This window comes from Pristiophorus japonicus, chromosome 22 (genome assembly GCF_044704955.1).
Source record: "Pristiophorus japonicus isolate sPriJap1 chromosome 22, sPriJap1.hap1, whole genome shotgun sequence".
In the NCBI taxonomy this organism is placed as follows: Eukaryota; Metazoa; Chordata; class Chondrichthyes; family Pristiophoridae; genus Pristiophorus; species Pristiophorus japonicus.
The window spans coordinates 4,891,529-4,915,501 of NC_091998.1; the positions used below are offsets into that span (position 1 = coordinate 4,891,529).

General features: G+C 42.4%; 2 protein-coding genes across 5 annotated transcripts in view; one reads left to right on the forward strand and one right to left on the reverse strand.

The window, feature by feature from the left end:
* The window catches only part of LOC139235162 (mucin-6-like), a 305,371-nt gene extending 303,003 nt beyond the window's left edge, over positions 1-2,368 (reverse strand). The window contains exons 1-2 of the mRNA XM_070866381.1: positions 2,353-2,368; positions 935-2,096 (exon numbers count right to left, since the gene is read on the reverse strand). Coding sequence (XP_070722482.1) covers positions 935-2,096; positions 2,353-2,368 — 1,178 coding nt within the window. The remainder of the gene's footprint in view (positions 1-934; positions 2,097-2,352) is intronic.
* macroh2a2 (macroH2A.2 histone) lies at positions 98-23,748 on the forward strand. 4 transcript variants are annotated; one of them, XM_070865549.1, is made up of 11 exons: positions 98-272; positions 4,145-4,456; positions 8,027-8,238; positions 8,446-8,552; positions 10,541-10,756; positions 12,333-12,443; positions 12,716-12,815; positions 14,294-14,383; positions 16,795-16,969; positions 20,623-20,664; positions 23,058-23,748. In XM_070865549.1, the coding sequence occupies exons 3-11, from the start codon at positions 8,067-8,069 to the stop codon at positions 23,221-23,223; spliced, it is 1,179 nt and encodes a 392-aa protein (XP_070721650.1). In that variant the 5' UTR covers positions 98-272; positions 4,145-4,456; positions 8,027-8,066; the 3' UTR covers positions 23,224-23,748. The 4 variants fall into 4 exon arrangements, with proteins under 4 accessions (XP_070721650.1, XP_070721649.1, XP_070721652.1 ...); XM_070865548.1 differs by lacking the exon at positions 4,145-4,456 and having other exon boundaries at positions 99-272; XM_070865550.1 differs by lacking the exons at positions 98-272; positions 4,145-4,456 and adding an exon at positions 636-826.
* Positions 23,749-23,973: the final 225 nt, after the last annotated feature.

Here is a 23,973-nt window from a genome sequence, read left to right on the forward strand (position 1 = left end):
GAGGCTGACCAAGTGTGTGTTAACAGTTATGTTTGTGTGTGTGTGTTGGGGCGGGGGGGAAGAGAGAGAGAGAGAGAGAGCGCGGGATTGTGTGTTTTGCTTGTTGCCTCCTCGATGTGAGCCTATCCTCCCGTCCTTCTGCTCATTTCCTCTTGCTGATAGGCTGAGTTTATATTTTTCAAATGGGTCTGCGAGAAGCGAGAGCTTGCTTCCCCTTCCTGCTGCACACACGGGATTAAGGCACGGATCGGAGCTGCAGCAGCCCGGGACAGGTGAGCGCCAAAACAAAGATTTATATAAAGAAAGATATATATATACACACACACACACACACACATTAAAAACACCTACAGGGAATTAAACATTAAAAAAATATTTAAAAGAAAACACACATCAACTTTTGCCTCCAACCGAATGGAAGCCGCGCGCCCCCCGCGCCCGAATTCAGTTCCAAACAACTAAATTGTTCAACGACACACAATATATTTAAAAAATTTGCGTGGTGGGAGGAGACGGTAATCCAGACTTGTCCCCGACACCTTGGATGCTTCTCTTGAATCTCCGCCGCGGTTTAAAATATTAAATGTGAAGAAATACCTCAGTTTTTAAAAATATTTTAAAATCCGCAGACGGTGGCCATTTTTTATTGCGGGAAGATCTTTCGGCGGGAAGCGCTTGGCCTCGGGGTTTTTGTGTGTGTGCATTTTTACACCGTCCTGTGGCCTCCAGGTTTAACATTTTTATTTTTTTGAGCGAGATTTTTTTTTATATTTTGGACGCCGAATTGTGCAGCCGTCGATTTGTTTTCCCGCCCTTCTCTCTCGAGGTAAATTTGAGCGGCGATGCCTCCCTCACAGCTCTCGGTCAACAATGTACAAGTGGCTTAATGACACAATTCAGTCTTTGCTAAGGATGGAATAAATTAGTTTCTTACCGGGGTGGGTACCTCGTAACGTCGAGCTTTTCACCGCACAGAGAGTTGCAGGTTTGTGTGAGGGGAAGGCCTGTGAGTAGAGGCCCGAATCCGGGCCCTGTGTAGGTGAGCGCCCGGACTCTGTGTGTGTGAGAGCCGAGGTCCGGGTTGTGTGTGTGAGAGAGAGAGAGAGCGCCGAGCCCCGGGTTGTCGGTGTGTGTGAGCCGAGCCCCGGTGTGTGTGAGAGCCGAGGCCCGGGCTGTGTGTGTGTGTGTGAGCCGAGGTTCGGGCTGTGTGTGTGAGCCGAGGCCCGGGCTGTGTGTGTGAGCCGAGGCCCGGGCTGTGGGTGGCTGTGTGTGAGCCGAGGCCCGGGCTGTGGGTGGGTGGGTGTGTGTGTGTGAGAGAGCTGAGATCCGGGCTGTGGGTGTGAGAGCCGAGGCCCGGGCTGTGTGTGTGAGCCGAGCCCCGGGCTGTGGGTGTGTGTGTGTTGAGCCGAGCCCCGGGCTGTGGGTGTGTGTGTGTGTGTGAGCCGAGCCCCGGGCTGTGTGAGCGAGCCGAGCTCCGGGCTGTGTGTTGAGCCGAGCCCCGGGCTGTGTGTGTGAGCCGAGCCCCGGGCTGTGTGTGAGAGCCGAGCCCCGGGCTGTGTGTGAGAGCCGAGCCCCGGGCTGTGGGTGTGAGCCGAGCCCCGGGCTGTGTGTGTGTGTGAGAGCCGAGCCCCGGGCTGTGTGTGTGTGTGTGAGCCGAGCCCCGGGCTGTGTGTGTGTGTGTGTGAGCCGGGCTGTGGGTGTGTGTGTGAGCCGGGCTGTGTGTGTGTGTGTGTGTGTGTGTGAGCCGGGCTGTGGGTGTGTGTGTGTGAGCCGGGCTGTGTGTGAGCCGGGCTGTGGGTGTGTGGGTGTGTGTGTGTGTGAGCCGAGCCCCGGGCTGTGGGTGTGTGTGTGTGAGCCGGGCTGTGTGTGAGCCGGGCTGTGGGTGTGTGGGTGTGTGTGTGTGTGAGCCGAGCCCCGGGCTGTGGGTGTGTGTGTGTGAGCCTGCGGGTTGGCGGTTGGCCGGAGGCGCTCGAGCTGCGGTTTGAATTGGGACGCGGGAGGCGCGCGGCTTCCATTCGGTTGGAGGCAAAAGTTTGAATCGAAGCCTCGCGCCCCCCAGGGGAGGGCGGCCGACAAAATGGAGAGGGACTGGCGAGCTTGTCATCGAAGAAAAAACATTTTAGGGTTTAAAAAAAATGTTTACTCTTTTTTTTTTTAAATGATTTACTTGATATTTCTCGAACCTCCTCCAGCCCCACAACCCTCCAAAATCTCTGCACTCCCCTAATTCTGCCCTCTTGAGCATCCCCGATTTCCATCGCTCCATTGGTGACCGTGCTTCTGTTGCCTCAGCCCCAAGCTCTGAAACTCCCTCCCTCAACCTCTCCTCTTAAGACGCTCCTTAAAACCTACCTCTCTGACAAACCATCTGCCCTAATATCATCTTATGTGGCTCGATGTCAAATTTTGTTTGATAACACTCGTGTAGTGCCTTAAAGAAAGAATTGCATTTATATAGCGCCTTTCACGACCAACAGACGTCTCAAAGCACTTTACAGCCAACGAAGTGCTTTTGGAGTGTAGTCACTGTTGTAATGTAGGAAATGCGGCAGCTAACTTGTGCACAGCAATGTAATAATGACCAGATAATCTCTCTTTTGTTATGTTGATTGAGCGATAAATATTAGACCCAGGACACTGGGGATAACTCCTGCTCTTCAAAATATTGCCATGGGATCTTTTGAGAGGGCAGGCGAGGCCTCGGTTTAACGTTTCATCTGAAAGACAGGCACCTCCGACAGTGCAGCACTCCCTCAGCACTGCACTGGGAGTGTCAGCCTAGATTTATGTGCTCAAGTCCCTGGAGTGGGACTTGAACCCACGACCTTCTGACTCCGAGGCCCGAGTGCTACCCACTGAATCACAGCTGACACTGTCGTGTCTGAATCTGATACCTGGGTGATCTGTCCGGTTTTATTCTTAGTTTTTCGTAAATGCAACTGAGTGGCTTGTTTTCCCATTCAGCGGAAGTTAGAGACAACCACATTGCTGTGGGTTTGGAGTCACATATAGAAGTAAATCTGCCATTCTTGTCCTATAAGGGACATTGGTGAACCAGATGGGTTTTTAAGTCAATTTGGTAGTTTCATGGTCACCATTACTAATACTAACTTTTATTCCAGTTTTATTTAATTGGATTTAAATTCCCCAGCTGCCATGGTGGGATTTGATCTCGTATCTCCAGATCATTAGTCCAAGTCTCTAGATTACTAGTACAGTAACATAACAATGCTACCGTACCCCTATACTCAACTAGAGAAGGATCTGGCCTGGGTACTTTGTGGAGTCAAAAACTGGCAGACAGTTTGGTTGTATTCCCTAAGGAAGGATCTATTTGCCTTGGAGGTGGTGCAATGATGGTTCACCAGCTGGATTTCTGTGATGAGAGGGTAGTTCTACGAGGAGCGATTGAGCAGAATCGCTATATTCTCTGGTGTTTAGAAGAATGAGAGATGATCTAATTGAAAATGTATAAAATTCTGAGAGGGCTTGACAGGATAAATGCTGAGAAGCTGTTTCCCATCGGTGGAGGGTCTAGAACTAAGCGTCATTGTCTCAGGATAAGGGGTCAACCATTTAGGACTGAGGTGAGGAGAAATTTCTTCACTCTGGGGGTTCTGAATCTTTGGAATTCTCTCCCTCCCTCCCCCCCCCCCCCCCCCCCCCCAGTATATTCAAGACTGGGATAGATAGATTTTTGAACACAAAGAATCGATTGGGCGGGAAAGTGGAGTTGAGGTAGCAGATCAGCCATGTTCTTAGTGAATTGCGGAGCAGGGTTGAGGGGCTGCTCTAATGTTTATGCTCTTATAACCTTGGTTAGGTCACACTTGGAGGACTGTGAACAGTTCTGGTCTCCATATTATTAAAAGGTTATAGAAGTACTGGTGAAGGTGCAAGAAATATTTACTAGGTTGACACCAGAACTGAGAGGTTACACCTATCAGGAAAGAGCTAGGGTTCTTTTCTCGAGAGTTGCTAATGCTTCCTCCTATATACTGCTTTGCCATCTAACTCGTCAAATTTAGAGATATTGAGATACACACAAGTATCAGTTGATTTTGTTGATAACGCTCCTATGAAGCGGTTTGGGCTTTTTACTATGTTAAAGGCGCTAAATTATTGCAAGCTGTTGATGATGTAGGTGGAGGTGCGTAGCTTGAACGGTGATTGGCGGCCCCGACATGCGAGAAACCATCATCGGTAGGTCGGGGCCATAAAAGGAGCAGTGGATGGCAGCCATGGGCAGCGTGGAGGCATACGATTGCAAGGTACAGCACGAACTGGTGCAGGAGGGTGACGGCAGCGAAGAGTGATGTCATCGAGGTCCAAGTTGGTGACTGGAGTGTGGGCAGGTACAGCAGGAGCAGCGAGGTCGGGGCCGAAGGAGCGGCGAGAGATTGTAGAGGGACGTGATCGGGGCCCAGGAGAGGCGCGAATTCGGGACACAGAAGAGGTAAGGGCCCTGGGGCAGCACAAGCCAGCCCACACTGCGATATGTGTGCGCACTCTGTTCATGCATTAGAGCTGGTCTCCAGTCGTCTTAGATCTTGGTCCAGTGGCAAGGATTACCCAACTCTGTCAAGCCAGTGTGATGGCTAGTGTGCCAATGGCCACCACACTTTTTAAAAAAATAAATAAATAAATAATAAATCCACGCACAGGCATCTTCCACCCTACACTGTGTAGTTCAGGACCTGGAATATTAGGTCCTTCATTGAAACACCTGTGAACTCTGCCTTTTTTGGCGTGGAAGCAAGTCATCCTCGTTTCGAGGGACTGCCTATGATGATAATGATTGATATACAGCAAACCTCAAAATGGCTGAATTGATTCCATAATAAATTTGTAGGATAATGGGGAAAGAGCAGGGAGTGGGCCTAATTAGACGGGGGAGAAAGAGTGTTTGCTAGTGCTGTTGGGGAGGGGTTAAACTAATATAGCAGGGGGATGGGAACCTATGCAGGGAGATAGAGGGAAGTAAAATGGAGGCAGAAGCAAAAGATAGAAAAAAGAAAAAAGTGGAGGGCAGAGAAACTCATGGCAAAAATCAAAAAGGGCCACATTATAGCAAAAGTCTAAAGGGACAAAGAGTATTAAAAAGACAAGCCTGAAGGCTCTGTGCCTCGCTGCGAGAAGTATTTGTAATAAGGTGGACGAATTAACTGCGCAGGCAGCTATTAATGAATATGATATAATTTGGATCAGGGTGACCAAGGCTGGGAACTTAACATCCAGGGGTATTCAACGTTCAGGAAGGATCGATAGAAAGGAACAGGAGGTGGGGTAGCATTGCTGGTTAAAAAGGAAATTAACACAATAGTAAGGAAGGACATTAGCTTGGATGATGTGGAATTTATGGGTAGAGCTGCAGAATACCAAAGGGCTGAAAACGCTGGTGGGAATTGTGTACAGACCACCAAACAGTGGTAGTGAGGTTGAGGACAGCATCAAACAAGAAATAAGGGATGCGTGCAATAAAGGTACAGCAGTTATCATGGGTGACTTTAATCGACACATAGATTTGGCTAAACAAACTGGTAGCAGTACGACGGAGGAGGATTTCTTGGAGTGTATTAGGGATGGTTTTCTAGACCATGATGTCAAGGAACCAACTAGAGGGCTGGCCATCCTAGACTGGATGATGTGTAACGAGAAAGGACTAATAAGGAATCTTGTTGTGCGAGACCCCTTGGGGAAGAGTGACCATAATATGGTAGAATTCTTTATTAAAATGGAGAGTGTCAAAGTTAATTCAGCGACTAGGGTCCTGAACTTATGAAAAGGTAACTTTGATGGTATGAGACGTGAATTGGCTAGAATAGACTGGCAAATGATACTTAAAGGGTTGATGGTGGATAGGCAATGGCAAACATTTAAAGGTCACATGGATGAACTTCAACAATTGTACATCCCTGTCTGGAGTAAAATTAAATCGGGGAAGGTGGCTCATCCATGGCTAACAAGGGAAATTAGGGATAGTGTTAAATCCAAGGAAGAGGCATATAAATTGGCCAGAAAAAGCAGCAAACCTGAGGACTGGGAAAAATTTAGAATTCAGCAGAGAAGGACAAAGGGTTTAATTAGGAGGGGGAAAGAGAGTATGAGAGGAAGCTTGCTGGGAACATAAAAACTGACTGAAGAGAAAAAGATTAGTGAAGACAAACGTCGGTCCCTTGCAGTCAGAATCAGGTGAATTTATAATGGGGAACAAAGAAATGGCAGACCAATTGAACAAATACTTTGGTTCTGTCTTCACGAAGAAAGACACAAATAACCTTCCGGAAATACTAGGGGACCGAGGGTCTAGCGAGAAGGACGAACTGAAGGATATCCTTATTAGTCAGGAAATTGTGTTAGGGAAATTGATGGGATTGAAGGCTGATAAATCCCCAGGGCCTGATAGTTTGCACCCCAGAGTACTTAAGAAAGTGGCCCTAGAAATAGTGGATGCATTGGTGATCATTTTCCAACAGTCTATCAACTCTGGATCAGTTCCTATGGACTGGAGGGTAGCTAATGTAACACTCCTTTTTTTTAAAAAAAAGGAGGAAGTGAGAAAACGGAATTATAGATCTGTTAGCCTGACATCAGTGGTGGGGAAAATGTTGGAATCAATTATTAAAGATGAAATAGCAGCGCATTTGGAAAGAAGTGACCGGATCGGTCCAAGTCAGCATGTTTTTTATGAAAGAAAAACCATGCTTGACAAATCTTCTGGAATTTTTTGAGGATGTAACTAGCAGAGTGGACAAGGGAGAACCAGTGGATGTGGTGTATTTAGACTTTCAAAAGGCTTTTGACAAGATCCCATACAAGAGATTGGTGTGCAAAATGAAAGCACATGGTATTGGGGGTAATGTATTGACGTGGATAGAGAACTGGTTGGCAGATAGGAAGCAGAAAGTCGGGATAAACTGGTCCTTTTCAGAATGGCAGGCAGTGACTAGTGGAGTGCCGCAGGGCTCAGTGCTGGGACCCCAGCTATTTACAATATACATCAATGATTTAGATTAAGGAATTGTGTGTAATATCTCCAAGTTTGCAGATGACACTAAACTTGGGTGGCAGTGTGAGCTGTGAGGAGGATGTTAAGAGGCTACAGGGTGACTTGGACAGGTTAGGTGAGTGGTCAAACGCATGGTAGATGCAATATAATGTGGATAAATGTGAGGTTATCCACTTTGGTGGCAAAAACATGAAGGCAGAATATTATCTGAATGGCGGCAGATTAGGGAAATGGGCAACGAGACCTGGGTGTCATGGTACATCATTCATTGAAGGTTGGTATGCAGGTGTAGCAGGCGGTGAAGGCGGCAAATGGCATGTTGTCCTTCATAGCTAGGGGATTTGAGTATAGGAGCAGGGAGGTCTTACTGCTGTTGTACAGGGCCTTGGTGAGGCCTCACCTGGAAAATTGTGTTCAGTTTTGGTCTCCTAATCTGAGGAAGGGCGTTCTTGCTATTGAGGGAGTGCAGCGAAGGTTCACCAGACTGATTCCGGGGATGGCAGGACTGACCTATGAGGAGAGACTGGGCCTGTATTCTCAGGAATTTAGAAGAATGAGAGAGGATCTCATAGAAACATATAAAATTCTGACGGGACTGGACAGGTTAGATGCAGGAAGAATGTTCCCGATGTTGGGGAAGTCCAGAACCAGGGGTCACAGTCTTTAGGATAAGGGGTAAGCCATTTATGGCTGAGATGAAGAGAAACTTCTTCACTGAGGGTTGTTAACCTGTGGGATTCTCTACCGCAGAGTGTTGGTGATGCCAGTTCGTTAGATATGGCCCTTACGGCTAAAGGGATCAAGGGGTATGGAGAGAAAGCAGGAATGGGGTACTGAGGTGAATGATCAGCCATGATCTTATTGAATGGTGGTGCAGGCTCGAAGAGCCAAATGGCCTACTCCTGCACCTATTTTCTATGTTTCTATGATGGCTCTTCCAAACAGCCAGCACATCCATGATGGGCTGAATGGCCTTTTTCTGTGCTGTCTAAGTGACTGATTGTGGCTTTTGTTTAGATTCACAGTTGGTGTAAGATTCTGACCCACAACAGGCAAGATGTCGGCCCGAAGTGGAAAAAAGAAGATGACCAAGACGTCTCGCTCAGCTAGAGCAGGGGTCATTTTCCCTGTTGGGAGGATGATGCGATACTTACGGAAAGCAACTTTCAAATATCGTATTGGAATGGGAGCACCCGTTTACTTGGCAGCGGTCATAGAGTACCTAGCAGGTTAAAAGAAATAGTAAATATAATTTTAAAATGTGAAGAACAATCTGTTAACATTTGCAGTTTAAAACAAAGCCTCTGGATGGAAAGAAAATTACAGAAATTGATCCCTTAATCTTGGAAACCATTTTATTTTGAATCTTCAGATAAAAAAATTCTAGTATAACTTGCTCTCAACCTATTAACTCTCAAAACATGTTTTTGTTGCAGCTGAAATCCTGGAACTGGCTGGAAATGCAGCAAGAGATAACAAGAAGAGTAGAATAACGCCAAGACACATTCTGCTGGCAGTGGCAAATGATGAAGAACTAAATCAAGTAAGGCTTGTAATGATATTTGTGCTGATCTAGTTGAAATCTGTCTCAAAATAATTTACATTGTTGATTTATGCAAATACATTCAGGAATTTTTTAACAGGAATTGGATATATGCTAAAGCACTTTACAGCCAATGGAATGCTTTTGGAGTCACTGTTGTAATGTAGGAAATGCAGCAGCTAATTTGCGCACAGCAAGCTCCCACAAACAGCAATGTGATAATGACCAGATAATCTGTTTGTGATGTTGATTGAGGGATAATTATTGGTCAGGAAACCGGGGATAACTCCCCTGCTCTTCTTCAAAATAGTGCAGTGGGATCTTTTACGTCCACCTGAGAGCAGACCAGGCTTCGGTTTAACATCTCATCAAATAGTTTTCAAAGAGCCAGCACAATGTACCAAATGGCCACCTTCTGTGTTATAAGATTTAATATTAATTTTGGAAATGTGGGTAGAAGTCTTACAGGAGGGAAGGATAGCTGTGTGGATACATTGATCTTTGCTACTGAATGTAAATGCCCTGGAGTTAGTCAAGGTTTTGTTTGCGCAGTTGAGTTGCATTACTATTAAAATTAAAATATCTAATTTTAACTTAATTTCCAATAGTGTATTATTTAATTTTGTTTTTTATTATACCGATTTTACTATTGTATACTCTTATTTACAATGTAATTTGAATTTTTAGAAAGTTTTTCCGCGTGCGCATTTTGGCTGCTGCTTCAGACCCGAGTCTTTAACCTCTTTTTACACTTCTCCTGTTTTTTTTCTCTTTCCCTCAATGGTCAATATCTAACTTGGTGTAAAATTGTTGTGAAGCGCCTTGGGATGTTTTACTACATTTAAAGGCGCTATGTAAATTATTCTTACTACCTCACACTGTTTATGGAGAGATCAGCTGTGAGGCATGATCTCTTGAGAGTTGCCTTAGGTCTTTCTGTGGCCTGTCGCAGGGCAGTGTGGTATAAATCAGGGAAACATCTGCCCTTATCGCCGGGGAATGATGCGCATTGGGATAGAGTATGTGAGGGATATGCTGTTGAGAGTAGTAAAAACTCCAATAATCTACCTTGATCTGTGTGAAGTAGTGCTAAGTGGTAGCGCTCTTGCCTGCGAGTCAGGAAGTTCCAGTTCCACTGCAGGACCTGAACACATCAAAGCAGTACTGAGGGAGTGCTGCACTGTTGGACATGCCGTCTATTCAACAAGACGGTAAGTGGACGTAAACGTTCCTGTGGCACTTGGTTTCTGCAAATTGTCTGCTGAATTTGCTGACATAACGGCAGTGACTACACTTCAAAGCAAATTAATTGGCTGCAGAGGTGCTTTGGGGCATCCTGAGGATGTGAGAAGCATAATATAAAATATAAGTTCTTACGGTAAATGTATTATCTGTGATGTTCAGACCCCATAATAAACTTGTTAATAATTGTATAAGTCTCCCTCTTCAAATGAATAAATATATAAAGGCAACAAGAACTGCAATGTGCTGGTTTCTCCTCAACAGCTATTAATAACAACTGATGGTGGAATTATTAAACCTGTATTTACCAACATTTTTACAAGTAAAAAAAATTGTCACTGCTAATTTTTAAATGAGCAGAAATGGATTGGCTATGATTGTAGCAAATATTTAGAATGCTAACCCCACGTTAGAAATATCAGGCGCACTGTCCATTTTTATTCTATATATAAATTAAACGTTCATTTAGTTTTGTGCATTGAAATTGTCTGATTCTAATAGGCCATGCTGCGGATAACTGAAGCGTTTCCTTCTTCCTAATGGTGCTACTTCCCACAAACCGAAACTGTGGAGCAAAGTGTGGAACCAAAAACAAACTTCAACCGTCTTTTGTCATTTACTGGTCTGAAAGCATTTTGCTAGAATAGCAATGCCACAATATAGCAGCATTTGTAATGAATATATATATCTGCAGACCTGCAGTAAATCTGCCATATTTGGAACTGCTGTTACTTTTGTGCCTGTAGTTACTGAGGGGAGTAACAATCGCAAGTGGTGGTGTGCTGCCTAGAATTCATCCTGAACTTCTGGCGAAGAAACGTGGTTCCAGGAGTAAAGTAGAGACCATTCTTTCTACACCGTCAGAAAAGAAGGCAAAAAAAGCAAAGGCTTCTCCAGTTAAAAAATCTCCCAAAAAATCTCCCAAAAAGTCTACAAAGCCTGCAAAAAAATCAGTCCGAAAGGTAAGTTCATATCACAGAAGTTCCTGCATGTTATTTTGGACATGGTAAGGAGGTACAGTGTGGCACAATGGCACTAAACTATACAGCACTAGTAATTAGTAGCCAATTATTAGCTATTGTGGCTTTAATCCTGTGTTTCATAAAGTGCCGTTTGATGTAAATAGCTTTTGAAGCTTAAAATTCACCGTAAGCATGTAATTTAATATTGTTCCTGGGGCTTTGATCTTGAACATCCCATATCAAACTGGGAACAGTAGTGTGAAGGACCTGTTGTTGCAGAAAAGCCTTCAATTTGGCAAATGTTATGTTGATTTAACTTTTAGGATATGTCTAATCTTAAATTAAACATCTGCATTGGAAAGTGAAGGTTGCTGGAAAGATGAATTTGGATGGGTACCATGTCATCTGGTTTAAAACCTCATCCTACAAAATATGTCACGGGTGGATAATGGAGGCAGCTGCCTGATGAATAAAAGTTTGCAATGGTACTTGGTTTTTAAAATGTGAAATTTAACATGGCAAGACCATGATGGTGCAGCAGGTTAGCTTGCTTTCTTTTCTGTGACCAAGGTCCCAACCCCGTCAACCAATGGTGAACATTCTTCGCTGCTATTGGACTACTTGTCGCTAACATGTCACACATAACTCAGCTTTGCATTAATTCACCATTTTGGGTTCATTAGAATGAGGGATATCAGCGCACGGAAATGTAATATTCTGTTTCCCATATCCCTGCTCCAAACATGACATTTTTCTGTATCAGACAGGCCAAGGTCAGTTACAGCATGGGTTCCATCAAAGGTAACATTCCTACTTTGTCTAACTCCCAATTTAATCACCATGACATTTTCATTTCCCACATTATCATTAAAGCCATTGAATGCTATAATATAAAGGTAGTTTTGTGCTGTAACTGAGAATATTCTCTAGGAACAGAGATGACACTTGCTAAAGTTGTGATTCAAAGTTGATCAGAGAGATGACATGAATCCTTTAGTCTAGATTTGATTTAAACAGGTTTGTAGGATCAAAAGTGGTAATGCTGTCTTATCTGAACATGGAAACACATACATTTAGTCCAACAATAGAAAATTTAGAAATATAGATGTTCTGCCTAATTATTGGGATAATGGGGAATCTACCAATATATGGGCACCATAGAAATCTTTTAATATAGCATATCGTTACCGGACATCAGTGTGCTATAATAGTTTTCGCAGAATCACCACATTCACAAACGCACAGGCGTGGTGGTAATATGTAATACCATGTACTTAACAGCAAGGCCGAGTAGGGTTTGCTTTTCAAACAAGGGTTAGTGGGTCACTGACACTTATTCGTAGGAGAAACAGAATGTGTCAACATCTTCATACCAGAGTCAGTTTTGGAATTATAATCACCTATTACTTTGGCACAGAACAAACAAAAGTAATGTCTTTAATTGTATAGAGAAATACAGCACATTGCCTTTGTGAAAAATACTCACATCAGAATAGTGGAGCAGTTTGGGATTATTTCAACAACAAAGAAAACTACGTTTTTCAAAAAACAAAACCAATGTATTTTTTTAAATCAGGGTAGACGATCAGAAAGCAATAAGGAAGGGGCATCTAGTTCCACATCAGATGATGTGCCTGGTGACGGATTCACAATTCTTTCGACAAAGAGCCTTTTCCTAGGGCAAAAGGTAAGATTTGTGACATTTTTGATTCAAATTCAGATTTAAATTAATCCAAACATCTGGACACACACCTGTTTCTACTTCAGTTCCGTACACAATATATTTTTGGTTTTTGCAAGTTTTTTTACTGTTCTGTTTGAAGATTGATGCCTATTAAAGCTGATCAAACGTGATAACTTAACCTTTTGTTTTCAGGTTAAACTATTTTGAGCATCTTTGATTGCTTTTAAACTGTTGCTATTAATGTGGTTTACTAGATTGTATTTCTCTCTTTTCAGCTGTCGTTGACTCAGAGTGAAATCAGTAACATTGGTTCAGTTAAAGTTGAGGGCATCATTAACCCAACAAATGCTGAAATTGACCTTAAAGAGGACGTAGGTATGTTTTTTTTTCCCTCGCTGGACCTTGCAGTAATTATTTCTATACCTGAGGGGAGCTTTATAAAATGGTTGAAAGTCTGCTGGATATATTTACATTAACTTACTGTATTCACATCAGTATACCTAAAATTGTTTGAAAGTATTGAAATATGAAAGTTGCAAGATTCACTGCACCTCTTCAGCTCTGAGTTAGTCATTGTTTAAATTGTTTCCTCAGACAATTGATAATAATGGAAATTGTCATTTTAAAATTAAAAACACGCACAGAAAAGTAATTATTGCGAAGAATGTTCCCTAATTCACAACTCTATGGAAAAATGGGAATGGGTAGCGATGTAAGTCTGCTCAAATTTAAATTTGTAGTTCTAGTGGCAATAAGGGTCTTCTATCTATTTTTTAAATAAGTAAAAGGTACATTTTTTTGATTGGCTGACTAAAATTGCATTTAGTGGTATCAGCTAACTTCATAATGACCTCTTAAAGGTGACCACAATCCACCAAGAGGAAAGCCCCAACGTAAAGTTCATGGCTAGAATCTGAACTTTGAGAACAGATTAATCCCCAATATGTTTTGATCCATTTGTAGGCTCCAAATTAACACCAGTGTAAATATCACCACTCACATGAGTTGGTTATTTGCCAGTGCTGATCCAAACACGAGTCTTGTAACTCGCTGAGTGAGTGACCTTGAGTTGCGTCTTCTGCCTGCCACCTGCTTTCCTGTTGTTGGTTTGATTTACACCTCTGCAGCTTAGTGTCACTGATGAGTGAGTACAGCCCCACCCCACCCCCACACACACACACACAACTTATCTCCAAGCAGAACTCCAACCTGACTGTCCAGTGAACTGATAATTTCCTGAGTTAACTTTATGACCTGGATATTGCTCCACATCTGCACAGTAAAGCACTTGTTCTCACAGGGGTGTGGGGCATAGGCACTGTATAAACTGTAATCATTTAAAGATTCTTCTTGACATACAAGGGTTAATAAACTGGGATTAAAAACACAAATGCTGGAAAAAGTCAGGTCAGGCAACCGTTGACATTTCAGGCCGATGACCTTTTCGTCAGAACTGTAAGTGTAGATCTGGAGATACTGTCTATGTTCTTCACTCAAATGTATTCTTGCACCAAAGGCATATCAAGCTCTACAGTGCTAATGTAATGTTCATTACTATAGGGATATCGAAAGATATTGACTATGTGTAACAAAATTATGCACAAAACAATTTTCCACACTACTTAGTGAACAGTGTATCTGTTTGCAGACTTCCAGCAGTTGTATCCCCGGGAGTTCAGCTTACGATTTGGTTTTAAGACTACCTTTGTTGTTAAGATGACAGTGTTACAAAGTGAGGTGGGGGTGGCAGAGGAATTGATATAGTTGGATCCTTCTGATGAGGTTCAGTCCACTACACCAGTAGACCCATCAACCAGCCGATACTATGTTCTAAACAGTAATTGTAATTTCAGGTAACGCTTTGGAGAAAGCGGGTGGAAAGGAGTTTTTGGATGCTGTGAAAGAGCTGCGAAAATCCAATGGACCTTTGGAAGTGGCTGGGGGCAAGTAGTAATTCATATCGTTTTTAAGTTTACTACATCAATGCAGTTTATTAAATTCAATTAAGAAATTCACATTAAAAGATCTGCATTTATTTTATCTTCTGCATGAACAATACAGTGAGGAATCTGCTTTGATATATAGAGACCTTTTGAAATTTTAACAATTATGAATACCTGTATCACAATACAGTATCACTTTCGCATACTATAATCTCATTTTACAAGCATGTCTTAACATTTCGTCCATGAAAAAGTGCTTTGAGACATTTTACACCACGTCCTCTTATCACAATTGGCATTATGGGGAATCGGATCATGATGAATATGTTTAAATGTTAAAATGGCACCATGCCATTCCAAACTCTTATGTGTTTGCAGTTTAGTAGTAGAGACCTGTGGGTCACTACTTATTTGAACAGCTATCTGTTATATACAACTGTGTATAATGGTAAGTCTTCATCCTCATTAATTCACGTAGCAGAAACCGATCTGGGGGGAGGTGAGTGGCACTTGATGGTTCTGACTTCTGAGCCAGTAGTTCTCCTGATCAGACAAGAGGGAGCTGATATAAACTGCAAGCTGATGGTGTCACGTGAGGTTTGAGGCTCATGAATCCCCAGTTCATCCATGACATGATGCAGCTCAGACTGCTGTTGCCAATCTGAAAATGAACAACATTGTGTAGATGTTCGCAGCAACCCTTTGTATGGAGTTGCAGAGCAGGGAATTTTGTCTCCAGAATGCTCAGATCTCTGAGGTTTTGCTTTAGCTCTACAGTCCTCCATGTGGCCTTGTGAACAGCAGCTGAGCATCAGAATACAGCGGCTGGTACAGCAGGAGCGGCGAGGTTGGAGCGAAGGAGTGGCAAGCGTTCGTTGAGGGATGTAATTGGGACCCAGGAGAGGCATGAGTTTGGGACCCAGAAGAAGCGAGGGCCTAGGGGCAGCACTGGCCTGACCAAACTCTGATATGTATGCGCACTAGGTCCGTGCAGCAGAGCTAGTCTCCAGTTGTCTTGGTTAATCCTTGTCATTGGATCAAGACCTGGCTCTGTCAAGCCCATGTGGTGGCTGGTGTGCAACGGCCACCACATGTTTTTTAAAAAAATCCATGCACAGGCATCTTCCACCCTTAAAGATGTAGTTCGGGACCTGGAATATTAGGTCCTTCAATATTAGGTCCTTCATTGAAACACCTGTGAACTCATCCCTTTTCAGCATGGAAGCAAGTCATCCTCGTTTCGAGGGACTGCCTATGATGATGATCACCATCATTAGGTGTCTCGTATTTTTCCATACGTGGGAAAAGGAAACGTCATTCTCTGGTTTAAAGCAGTCAGACCTAATATAACACCCTTACTGAAGTTGAAAATAGTGAGACCTCTAAATGATCAAGCAGAACAATCAATCTGCTTGCAAAACACGGCCTTGCTTTTTGTCACGTAGAGGTGAGCAAATCACAAAAGGCTTCGAGGTTTGATGTAATTCTGTACAAAGTTCTACAATTGGCCTGACAGAAGTACCCACAAGGGTCGGTAAATTACTTGTTGATGGAAATAGTCTTTTTGGACTGCAGTGCCTTAATATCTCTATGTTTAGATTTGTTCATAGATTTGTTCATTTGAGTTCTGAGGTACTGAGTTTCCATGTAAATTGACAGTATTCAACTGGAGTGAAGTAGAAGCTGCCTTTCCGAAGTGGTTGGTTGATTATGGGATGGCATGGGGAGGAGTCTCTGTCGTAAATAAGACTGCTTCTGGCCTTTTATACTTCTGTGACAGCATGTCCTAAACCTCCAACTTCTACCACCTAGAAGGACAATGGCAGCAGGCGCATGGGAACACCATCATCTCCAAGTCACACACTATCCTGGCTTGGACATTTATCACTGTTCCGTTATCCTTACTGGATCAAAGTCCTTGAACTCTACCTGCAATGGTTCAAGAAGGCAGCTAGAGATGGACTATAAATAATGGCCTTGATAGCAACGAATGAATTTTTAAAAAATGTGACCGTCAGCAGATTGCAAGATTCTGGCTCAGCAGGTCCCATGTTAATGGCAAGTCATAATCATGGTACCAAATAGAAGTTTCAAAGACTCTTTCAGTTCCATGGGTCACTTACCTATTTTGCTACAGAATTTCAGGACTTTTTGTAGCAACCACGTGAGTAGAATTGAGTGTAAAGAAAGTGATCAATAGAAATATCTCAGCACATTAACTATGCTCATTAGTGGCCTTCTTAAAATGTACACCTCTATAACAAAGTAGTACGAACTTAATTGGCCTTCCTATTTGCATGCTTATGAACACCATTTGTTAATATGCTATTTAAAAATATTTCATAAAGGTACAAAAAAAAAAGGCATTTTTGAGGAGTTGACTGCCAGTTAATCCCCATGTTCTGTTGTAGCTGTTTTGGGTCAGGCCCCTGGACTGCCAGCAAAGTTCATCATTCACTGCAACATCCCACAGTGGGGAGTGGATAAATGTGAAGAGCAACTGGAAAAAACTGTGAAGAATTGTTTGACCTTGGCAGATGAGAAGAAACTGAAATCAATTGCTTTCCCATCCATCGCCAGCAACAGGTAAAACGTATTTTCTGTTTGAAACTAAAGGCTATTTTTACATTGGTTCGTGAATACCACTCATTGTACTGAGTGCTTCTGCTTTTGTTAATATATAGAGCACAGAAATGTTTTGTCGTTGACCAAGGCTATCGTGATTGGCATTCATGAAAAGATGACTGTCAAGACTCTTTGAAGATATGATGCTCCATTTTAATGCAGCTTCTCCTCCCTTACGGAGACTCACCCTTTGGGGTCTGAGAACTAGAGGAAGAAAATGGGTTGACCCCAGTTACAGCAGCATCAGCACAGGAAGCCCTGTACCTGCCAATAGCTGCCAATCGGAAAATGTACAAGACCGCAGGATTAAATACCGTTTAGGGGGATAGGGTGGCCAACTGGAGAAAAGGAAGTGACTTGAAACAGTGGGTCTTTCACTGGGAGCAAAAACAAAGCTGAAGCCTCTTGCTCTTTTACTTAATGTGGGGGAAGGATAATACTTGATCGTATTGAATGTACTTCTTCAATCAAAGTTGCCAAATAGGGTAAAGGTCAACTACACTCAAATCAGTTCCTTGAATGAAAACATTCTTTTCCTCTTGACGAGATGTGCATCACTGTTAAAGTAACTTGAGGTGCTGCCAATGAATGTGCTGCTCTACAATGCATAAAAGTTCTGACATTTTGGGGTTCTCTTTAATGGCAAGACCTGACTTGCCATACTGCATGTTTTTATCTTTTTTTTGTGGAGGATTTATAAGGTGGCTAAATAGTACACTCAATGCTAGAGGTAGCCCCCTTTTGAAAGGAACTGTCAAGCGGAGTGGCACGAGACACTTAAAAAGCTCTATGCTTGGGCAACGTTTAGCCTGGCTACTCGGATATGAAGATGATTCACCAGAAAGGACACCATCTTAAAGCCATGGATTTTGTGACAAACGGTGTGATCTTACTGATCGGCTGAAAATGAATGGGGCGGTGAAGGGGGAAGCAACCTTTTCAGCTGTGCTGCCTTGATTTGAAGCAAATGACTCTACATGTCTCAAAGCTAATTGATACAAGATCATGGAGTCTACCATTCTATGCCGGGTTTATTTATTCACTGGATTGGATCATAATCTCACTGACGAGATCCAGTAGTTTGTTGTGTTTGCCAAATGTTGGGCAGTTGGAGTGAGAATGAACCTTGCAATGAGGCTCAAAGAACTGCAGCACAAACTAGACTGGCAATAATTCCATCATGTTGTGGTGTCTTGTGGTCTAAATGTGAGGTTATCCACATTGGTGGTAAAAACAGAGACAGACTATTATCTGAATGGTGACATTAGGAAAAGGGGAGGTGCAAAGAGACCTGGGTGTCATGGTACATCAGTCATTGAAGGTTGGCATGCAGGTACAGCAGGCAGTTAAGAAAGCAAATGGCATGTTGGCCTTCATAGCGAGGGGATTTGAGTACAGGGGCAGGGAGGTGTTGCTACAGTTGTACAGGGCCTTGGTGAGGCCACACCTGGAGTATTGTGTACAGTTTTGGTCTCCTAACTTGAAGGACATTCTTGCTATTGAGGGAGTGCAGCGAAGGTTCACCAGACTGATATATCAAGAAAGACTGGATCAACTGGGCTTGTATTCACTGGAGTTCAGAAGAATAAGAGGGGACCTCATAGAAAAGTTTAAAATTCTGCTGGGTTTAGACAGGTTAGATGCAGGAAGAATGTTCCCAATGTTGGGGAAGTCCAGAACCAGGGGTCACAGTCTAAGGATAAGGGGTAAGCCATTTAAGACCGAGATGAGGAGAAACTTCTTCACCCAGAGAGTGGTGAACCTGTGAAATTCTCTACCACAGAAATTTGTTGAGGCCAATTCACTAAATATATTCAAAAAGGAGTTCGATGTAGTCCTTACTACTAGGAGGATCAAGGGGCATGGCGAGAAAGCAGGAATGGGGTACTGAGGTTGCATGTTCAGTCATGAACTCATTGAATGGCAGTGCAGGCTCGAAGGGCCTACTCCTGCACCTATTTTCTGTGTTTCTATACGATCCACAGTCTGAGGCATTGATAGTTGTGGTTAGAGGGCAGCAAAGGCTACAATTGGCAGGCCTGCCCGAATATTGCCATTTAGATTACTGCACTGGGTTCGGAAAACTACTCGTGCTCAAAGATTCTAGATGCTAAAGAGTTCTGCCTGAAAACTTTTAACTGGCCACAGGTATCTTGGATCGTGGATCTTATAAAGGGTGTGATGTCCGAACGAGGTTGTAATTGTAACTGCATCCATTTTAGAAATGCCATGGAAACCTGGAGAATGTTTGTCAAGCAATAGAAACACTAACACAGCGATAGCATTTGAGCATAATAAATCTTCCTTGACTAATGCTGTTTGTCCTGAAGTGTTGGAAGAGGGTATATAATCTCATCCTAAACCCATGAGGTTTAGGATTTACAGGAAACACAGTGGCCTTTTTCAAATTTGTCCCATTCGAATGAACTTCAGTCTATTCTGAGGAGTTTAGCAAAGGCAGATCTGCAACTGGATCTAGTGGTTATCTAGAGTCAGACATGTCAGTGGTAACAATAACTTGCATTTATATAGTGCCTTTATAAAGTCTTGGTGCTTCACAGGACCACAATCAGGTTTTTAAAAATTGGCACGGAGCCAAAGGAGGAGACATTGGGATAGGTGACCAAACACTTGGTCAAAGACGCAAGTTTTAGGCAGCATCTTATGGGGAGGTAATTACAGAGCTTGAAGGCTGGTGGGTCAAAATAAATGAGGGGGACGCACAAGAGCCCACAGACTTTTCAGTGGGTTGTAGGTGGGAAAAGTTAGAGATGGGGAGGGGCGAGGCCCTAGAGGGATTTAACCAAAGTGTATGCTAACAGTTTGATTCCTGAAAGTGAGAATGCCTGACCCGGGATTCAAATTTAAAAAAAATAAAATTGTAACTGAGCATTGTATGATTAAACTACAGCGTCTTAACAACCCATCCTTTAAAATCAATTATTAGTGCAACAACCACAAATTGGTGTTGGCAAAACATTGAGAAATATTACCTACGACCATAATTAATTTAAGATTGTAATGCAGTGGTTGTGGACAGTGATGAATGAGAGAAATTTCTAAATTTATTTGAATACAAATCTTCAGGAGCAGTCTCCATTTTGAAGCTATAGATATAGAAGATGGTAACTGAAATACTAAAAGCTCTTAGCGCAGATTGCAAAGCACCATAGTTCCAATAAACTTCCTGCATTGCATTCATCGACAAACTCCAGTTTTGATGAGCATTTTACATTATAGTCACTTAAAATTGTACCAATTTAGTTTTGGTACTAAACCTAAACAAAGTTGGTGTGCTACACCACCCCTCTAATTGGTGATCTAAGATACGCTGAAGGTTTATCTTTAGATGACCACCACTTGCTTTCTATATAGGAGAAATCTGAGCTCCCCAGTTCAAATCCTCACGTTATCCCCAGAAGTGGGAAGGAGGCTTGTGTGGAGCATACACACCGGCATAGACTAATTGGGTCAAATGGACAGACTCTGCTGTAATTCTATGCAAGTTTCACGGTGGGAGCTCTCAATGCAGATCAGGGGGAAAGGGTGTCTCCTCCTAAAATTAATAATAAACTCTTTTGTCTTTTGGGGTTGATTTCCATGTCATTGGATAGGACCAGCTCTCAAGCTTCAGGTCGGTCTGCAAAACAATCAAGGTAGGATGTTCAAATGCTTCTACTATGGTGGTCATCCACATATTTAACATTGTCCTTGAACCTGAAGATTGTTCATTATTAATTAGAAAGGGTAGGTTGCTAAGTTTGGTGCCTTGAGAGACACCACCTTTATCTTGTCCAATCCACTCCATTTCAGTAGTTAGTTAGAAAATCCTTGATCCACTAAATGACTGCTTGATGTATGATCATAGCCTTCATTTTATCCAAAAGGATATTAATGGTTGATCAGGATGAACACTTTCCAATGTTGTAGTATTAATCTGACTGATCTAAGACAACAATTTGTATTTATATAGCGTCTAACGTAGTGAAACATCCCAAGGCGCTTCACAGGAGTTTTGAGATAAAAATTTGATGCCAAGCCACATAGGTAGTGCAGGTGACCAAAAGCATGGTCAAAGAGGTATGTTTTGAGAAGTTTAGGCAGGGAGTTCCAGAGCTTGGGGTCTAGGCAATGGGGGTGAGACCATGGAGGGATTTGAAAATAAGGATGCAAATTTTGAAATTGAGGCATTGCTTAACCGGAAGCCAATGTAGGTCAGCGAGCATGACTTGGTGCAAGTTAAGTCATGGGCAGACGAATTTTGGATCACCTCTAGTTTGCGTAGAGTAGAATGTGGGAGGCCAGCCAGGAGTGTTGGAATAGTCAAGTCTAGAGGTAACAATGACATGGATGAGGGTTTCAGCAGTGGATGTGTTGAGGCAGACGGTGTTAAGAGCTGGAAATAGATGGTCTTGGTTATATGCTGTGGATACAGGAATTGTGCAGCCATACTTTGAGCAGTTTAAATGCCTCTGGTCAGCTATGATTGGAATTGGTCATATACACCGGTGAACCATTGTGTCATGGAAATAGGGCTGGTGGTAGTTTTTCAAATAATAGTTGTAGTACACAAATCAAAAAGGATAGAGATATATATTGCAATGGCTAATTAAAAACTGGATCTAAATAAGGGGCAAAGAAAGTGACCCCCTCCTCCATACCTAGTTTCTGGAGTTGAACCTGCATGAGATCTCATGTTGCACGTGACCAAAATGGCCTCCAACTTAAATTCTTGCTCATTATGTAATCCATTTAGGACTGCGTGAGTCTACAAGTTAATCACTGTATTGGTCAGAGGTTGTTGTAAATGTTGGTCCCAAAGGGGTTCTGGTGGAGTCTAGCACCAAGTACATGACCAGGATATTTCCATTTGGTTTCTTGCTCCTCTCTGAAGATATTTTGAGACAGCAAATGCTACAAACATTCTCCATGGTACTTGTGCACTGATGCAGCAGCAGCAGGAATCATTGTACTGGTTCAGACTGAAGACTAATTGGTTCTAAAGAAGTGAACCTCATGGCCAAATTGCACTCGTCAGCAATTGTGGATGAAGACCAGTTCTTGGGCTGTGCTGCTTTGGCATGGATAATTTTACTGAATTATTAATGCTTCTTATTTCTCCTGTGGTCACTGACGTTACAGTTGAAGGGAAGGCACTGAAGAAAACGGCCACAACACTGGATCAGACACCCAGGAGGCTTGTATGGGGAAAGTAGGAGGGATAAAATAGCCAGGAACTAAGCACTAGAAGAAATTATACTATGCTACTAACTCCAGCAACTTTGCTGTTGAACCTCCGCACACAGATGTCACAATCCCAGACAGCATTTCATGTGGCAGAGAAAAGAATTTTTCATGCAGCTGAGCATGTGTGGGTAACTGATTTAAACCTTTAATAGAATTAGCCACTTGCATAACTTGCCTAAGAAGTAATGGGATCTTCATTTTTACACTGTCACTTAATGTAAGGGACAAGAACACATTGCTCTAGTTTACAGTAGCACATTGGTACATAGTGTCCATGATATCTAACAATCAAACTGATCCCATTTCCTTTTGCTCTATGGACTTGTATCTTCAAAGATGTAGTGGGGTCTCCTTAGCAAACTTATGTAAAATCAATTCCGAACCCCTCCCTTACCCTTAGTAACTGTTTAAAATTGATTACTGCCCAACTAGAGAAAATAATCTTTCGTTCATCAAGCTTTAGCTGCTTCTGCTCCAATAAAAATAGTCTTGGTATATCTAGTCTCAACCTGTACCTATAGTTCCCCATCCCTGGCATCCCCCGTGGAGAATCCATGCTGTGCACTTTAATTGTCCTTTCTATAATGGGGTGTCAAACTGTACACAGTATTGTAACTGGCCTAACCATGGTGTTGAACAACTAATATTGGTAAATAACCTGCTGATGGGCAACTGCAGCATTATATGAATCTGTAAAATATTACAAGATTTTATCTTTCAGCTGTTTGGTAATGCCATAATGATGTGGAAGTGCAGCTTTGTAAGTGAAGTAATGGTTAATTTTTTTTTTTTAAACCGTCAGAAATTGTTTCCCAAAGAATATCGCAGCACAGCTCATCCTCAAGGCCATCTCCAATTATTTTGTTAACACGACGTCGTCATCGCTGAAGAACATATTTTTTGTCTTGTTTGACAGCGAGAGTATTGGTATCTATGTGCAGGAAATGGCAAAACTTGACACAAAGTAATGGTTTTTATCTTTTTTTTTTAAAATGGAAAGCTGGGAATTTTAACAGCTTTTTGTCCAATACAGAAAGTGTGCGTGTGTGTGTTTAAAAAGTAAATGAGAAGGTGCAAAGTCTGAGTTCTGTGATTTGAAGTGTAAACTTTTGATTACATTTTTTTATAGTACTCCTCCCAAGCAGGGAAAAAGTTTTGAAATTTGCTTTCGGGAAACTCAAAACAACCTTCTTGATACTGTGCATCCTTTACATTTTTTGTGACTTTACTTAAATTTAGATTTTTTTAAAAATAAAGATTGTGACACTTAACAGTGAAAGAGCAATTTCATGCTAGTACGTTGTTTTATGACTCCATGTCTTTGTGGTTTTAAGTATCCCTTTTGCTAAGCTAGTGCATTGGTTTCACATTCCAGTGTGTAAAGGAACAGTTGGAAAATGAAGCAGCAGTTAGACTGCATTATGTCTCTTCCTGTACCATTTGCTGTAGTTTGATAGCGTGACAGCTTTTTAATAAAAAATTTAAAACTTGAATCTCATGATTCTGATACAGCAATAAAGTAATTTGTTGCAAAGAAATATCGATAGCAACTTGTGAAATTGCCAATTAAGTACTTTTTCGAAGTAAAAAACGGCAGTCAATTTTTGCACAGGAAGTCAGACAATTGTTTTTTGTGCGATTGGTTGAAGGATAAGTATTGAACAGGATGCCTTTTTCAAAAGGCAGCACCCTGACATGGAGTGAATGATGTGCTGAAG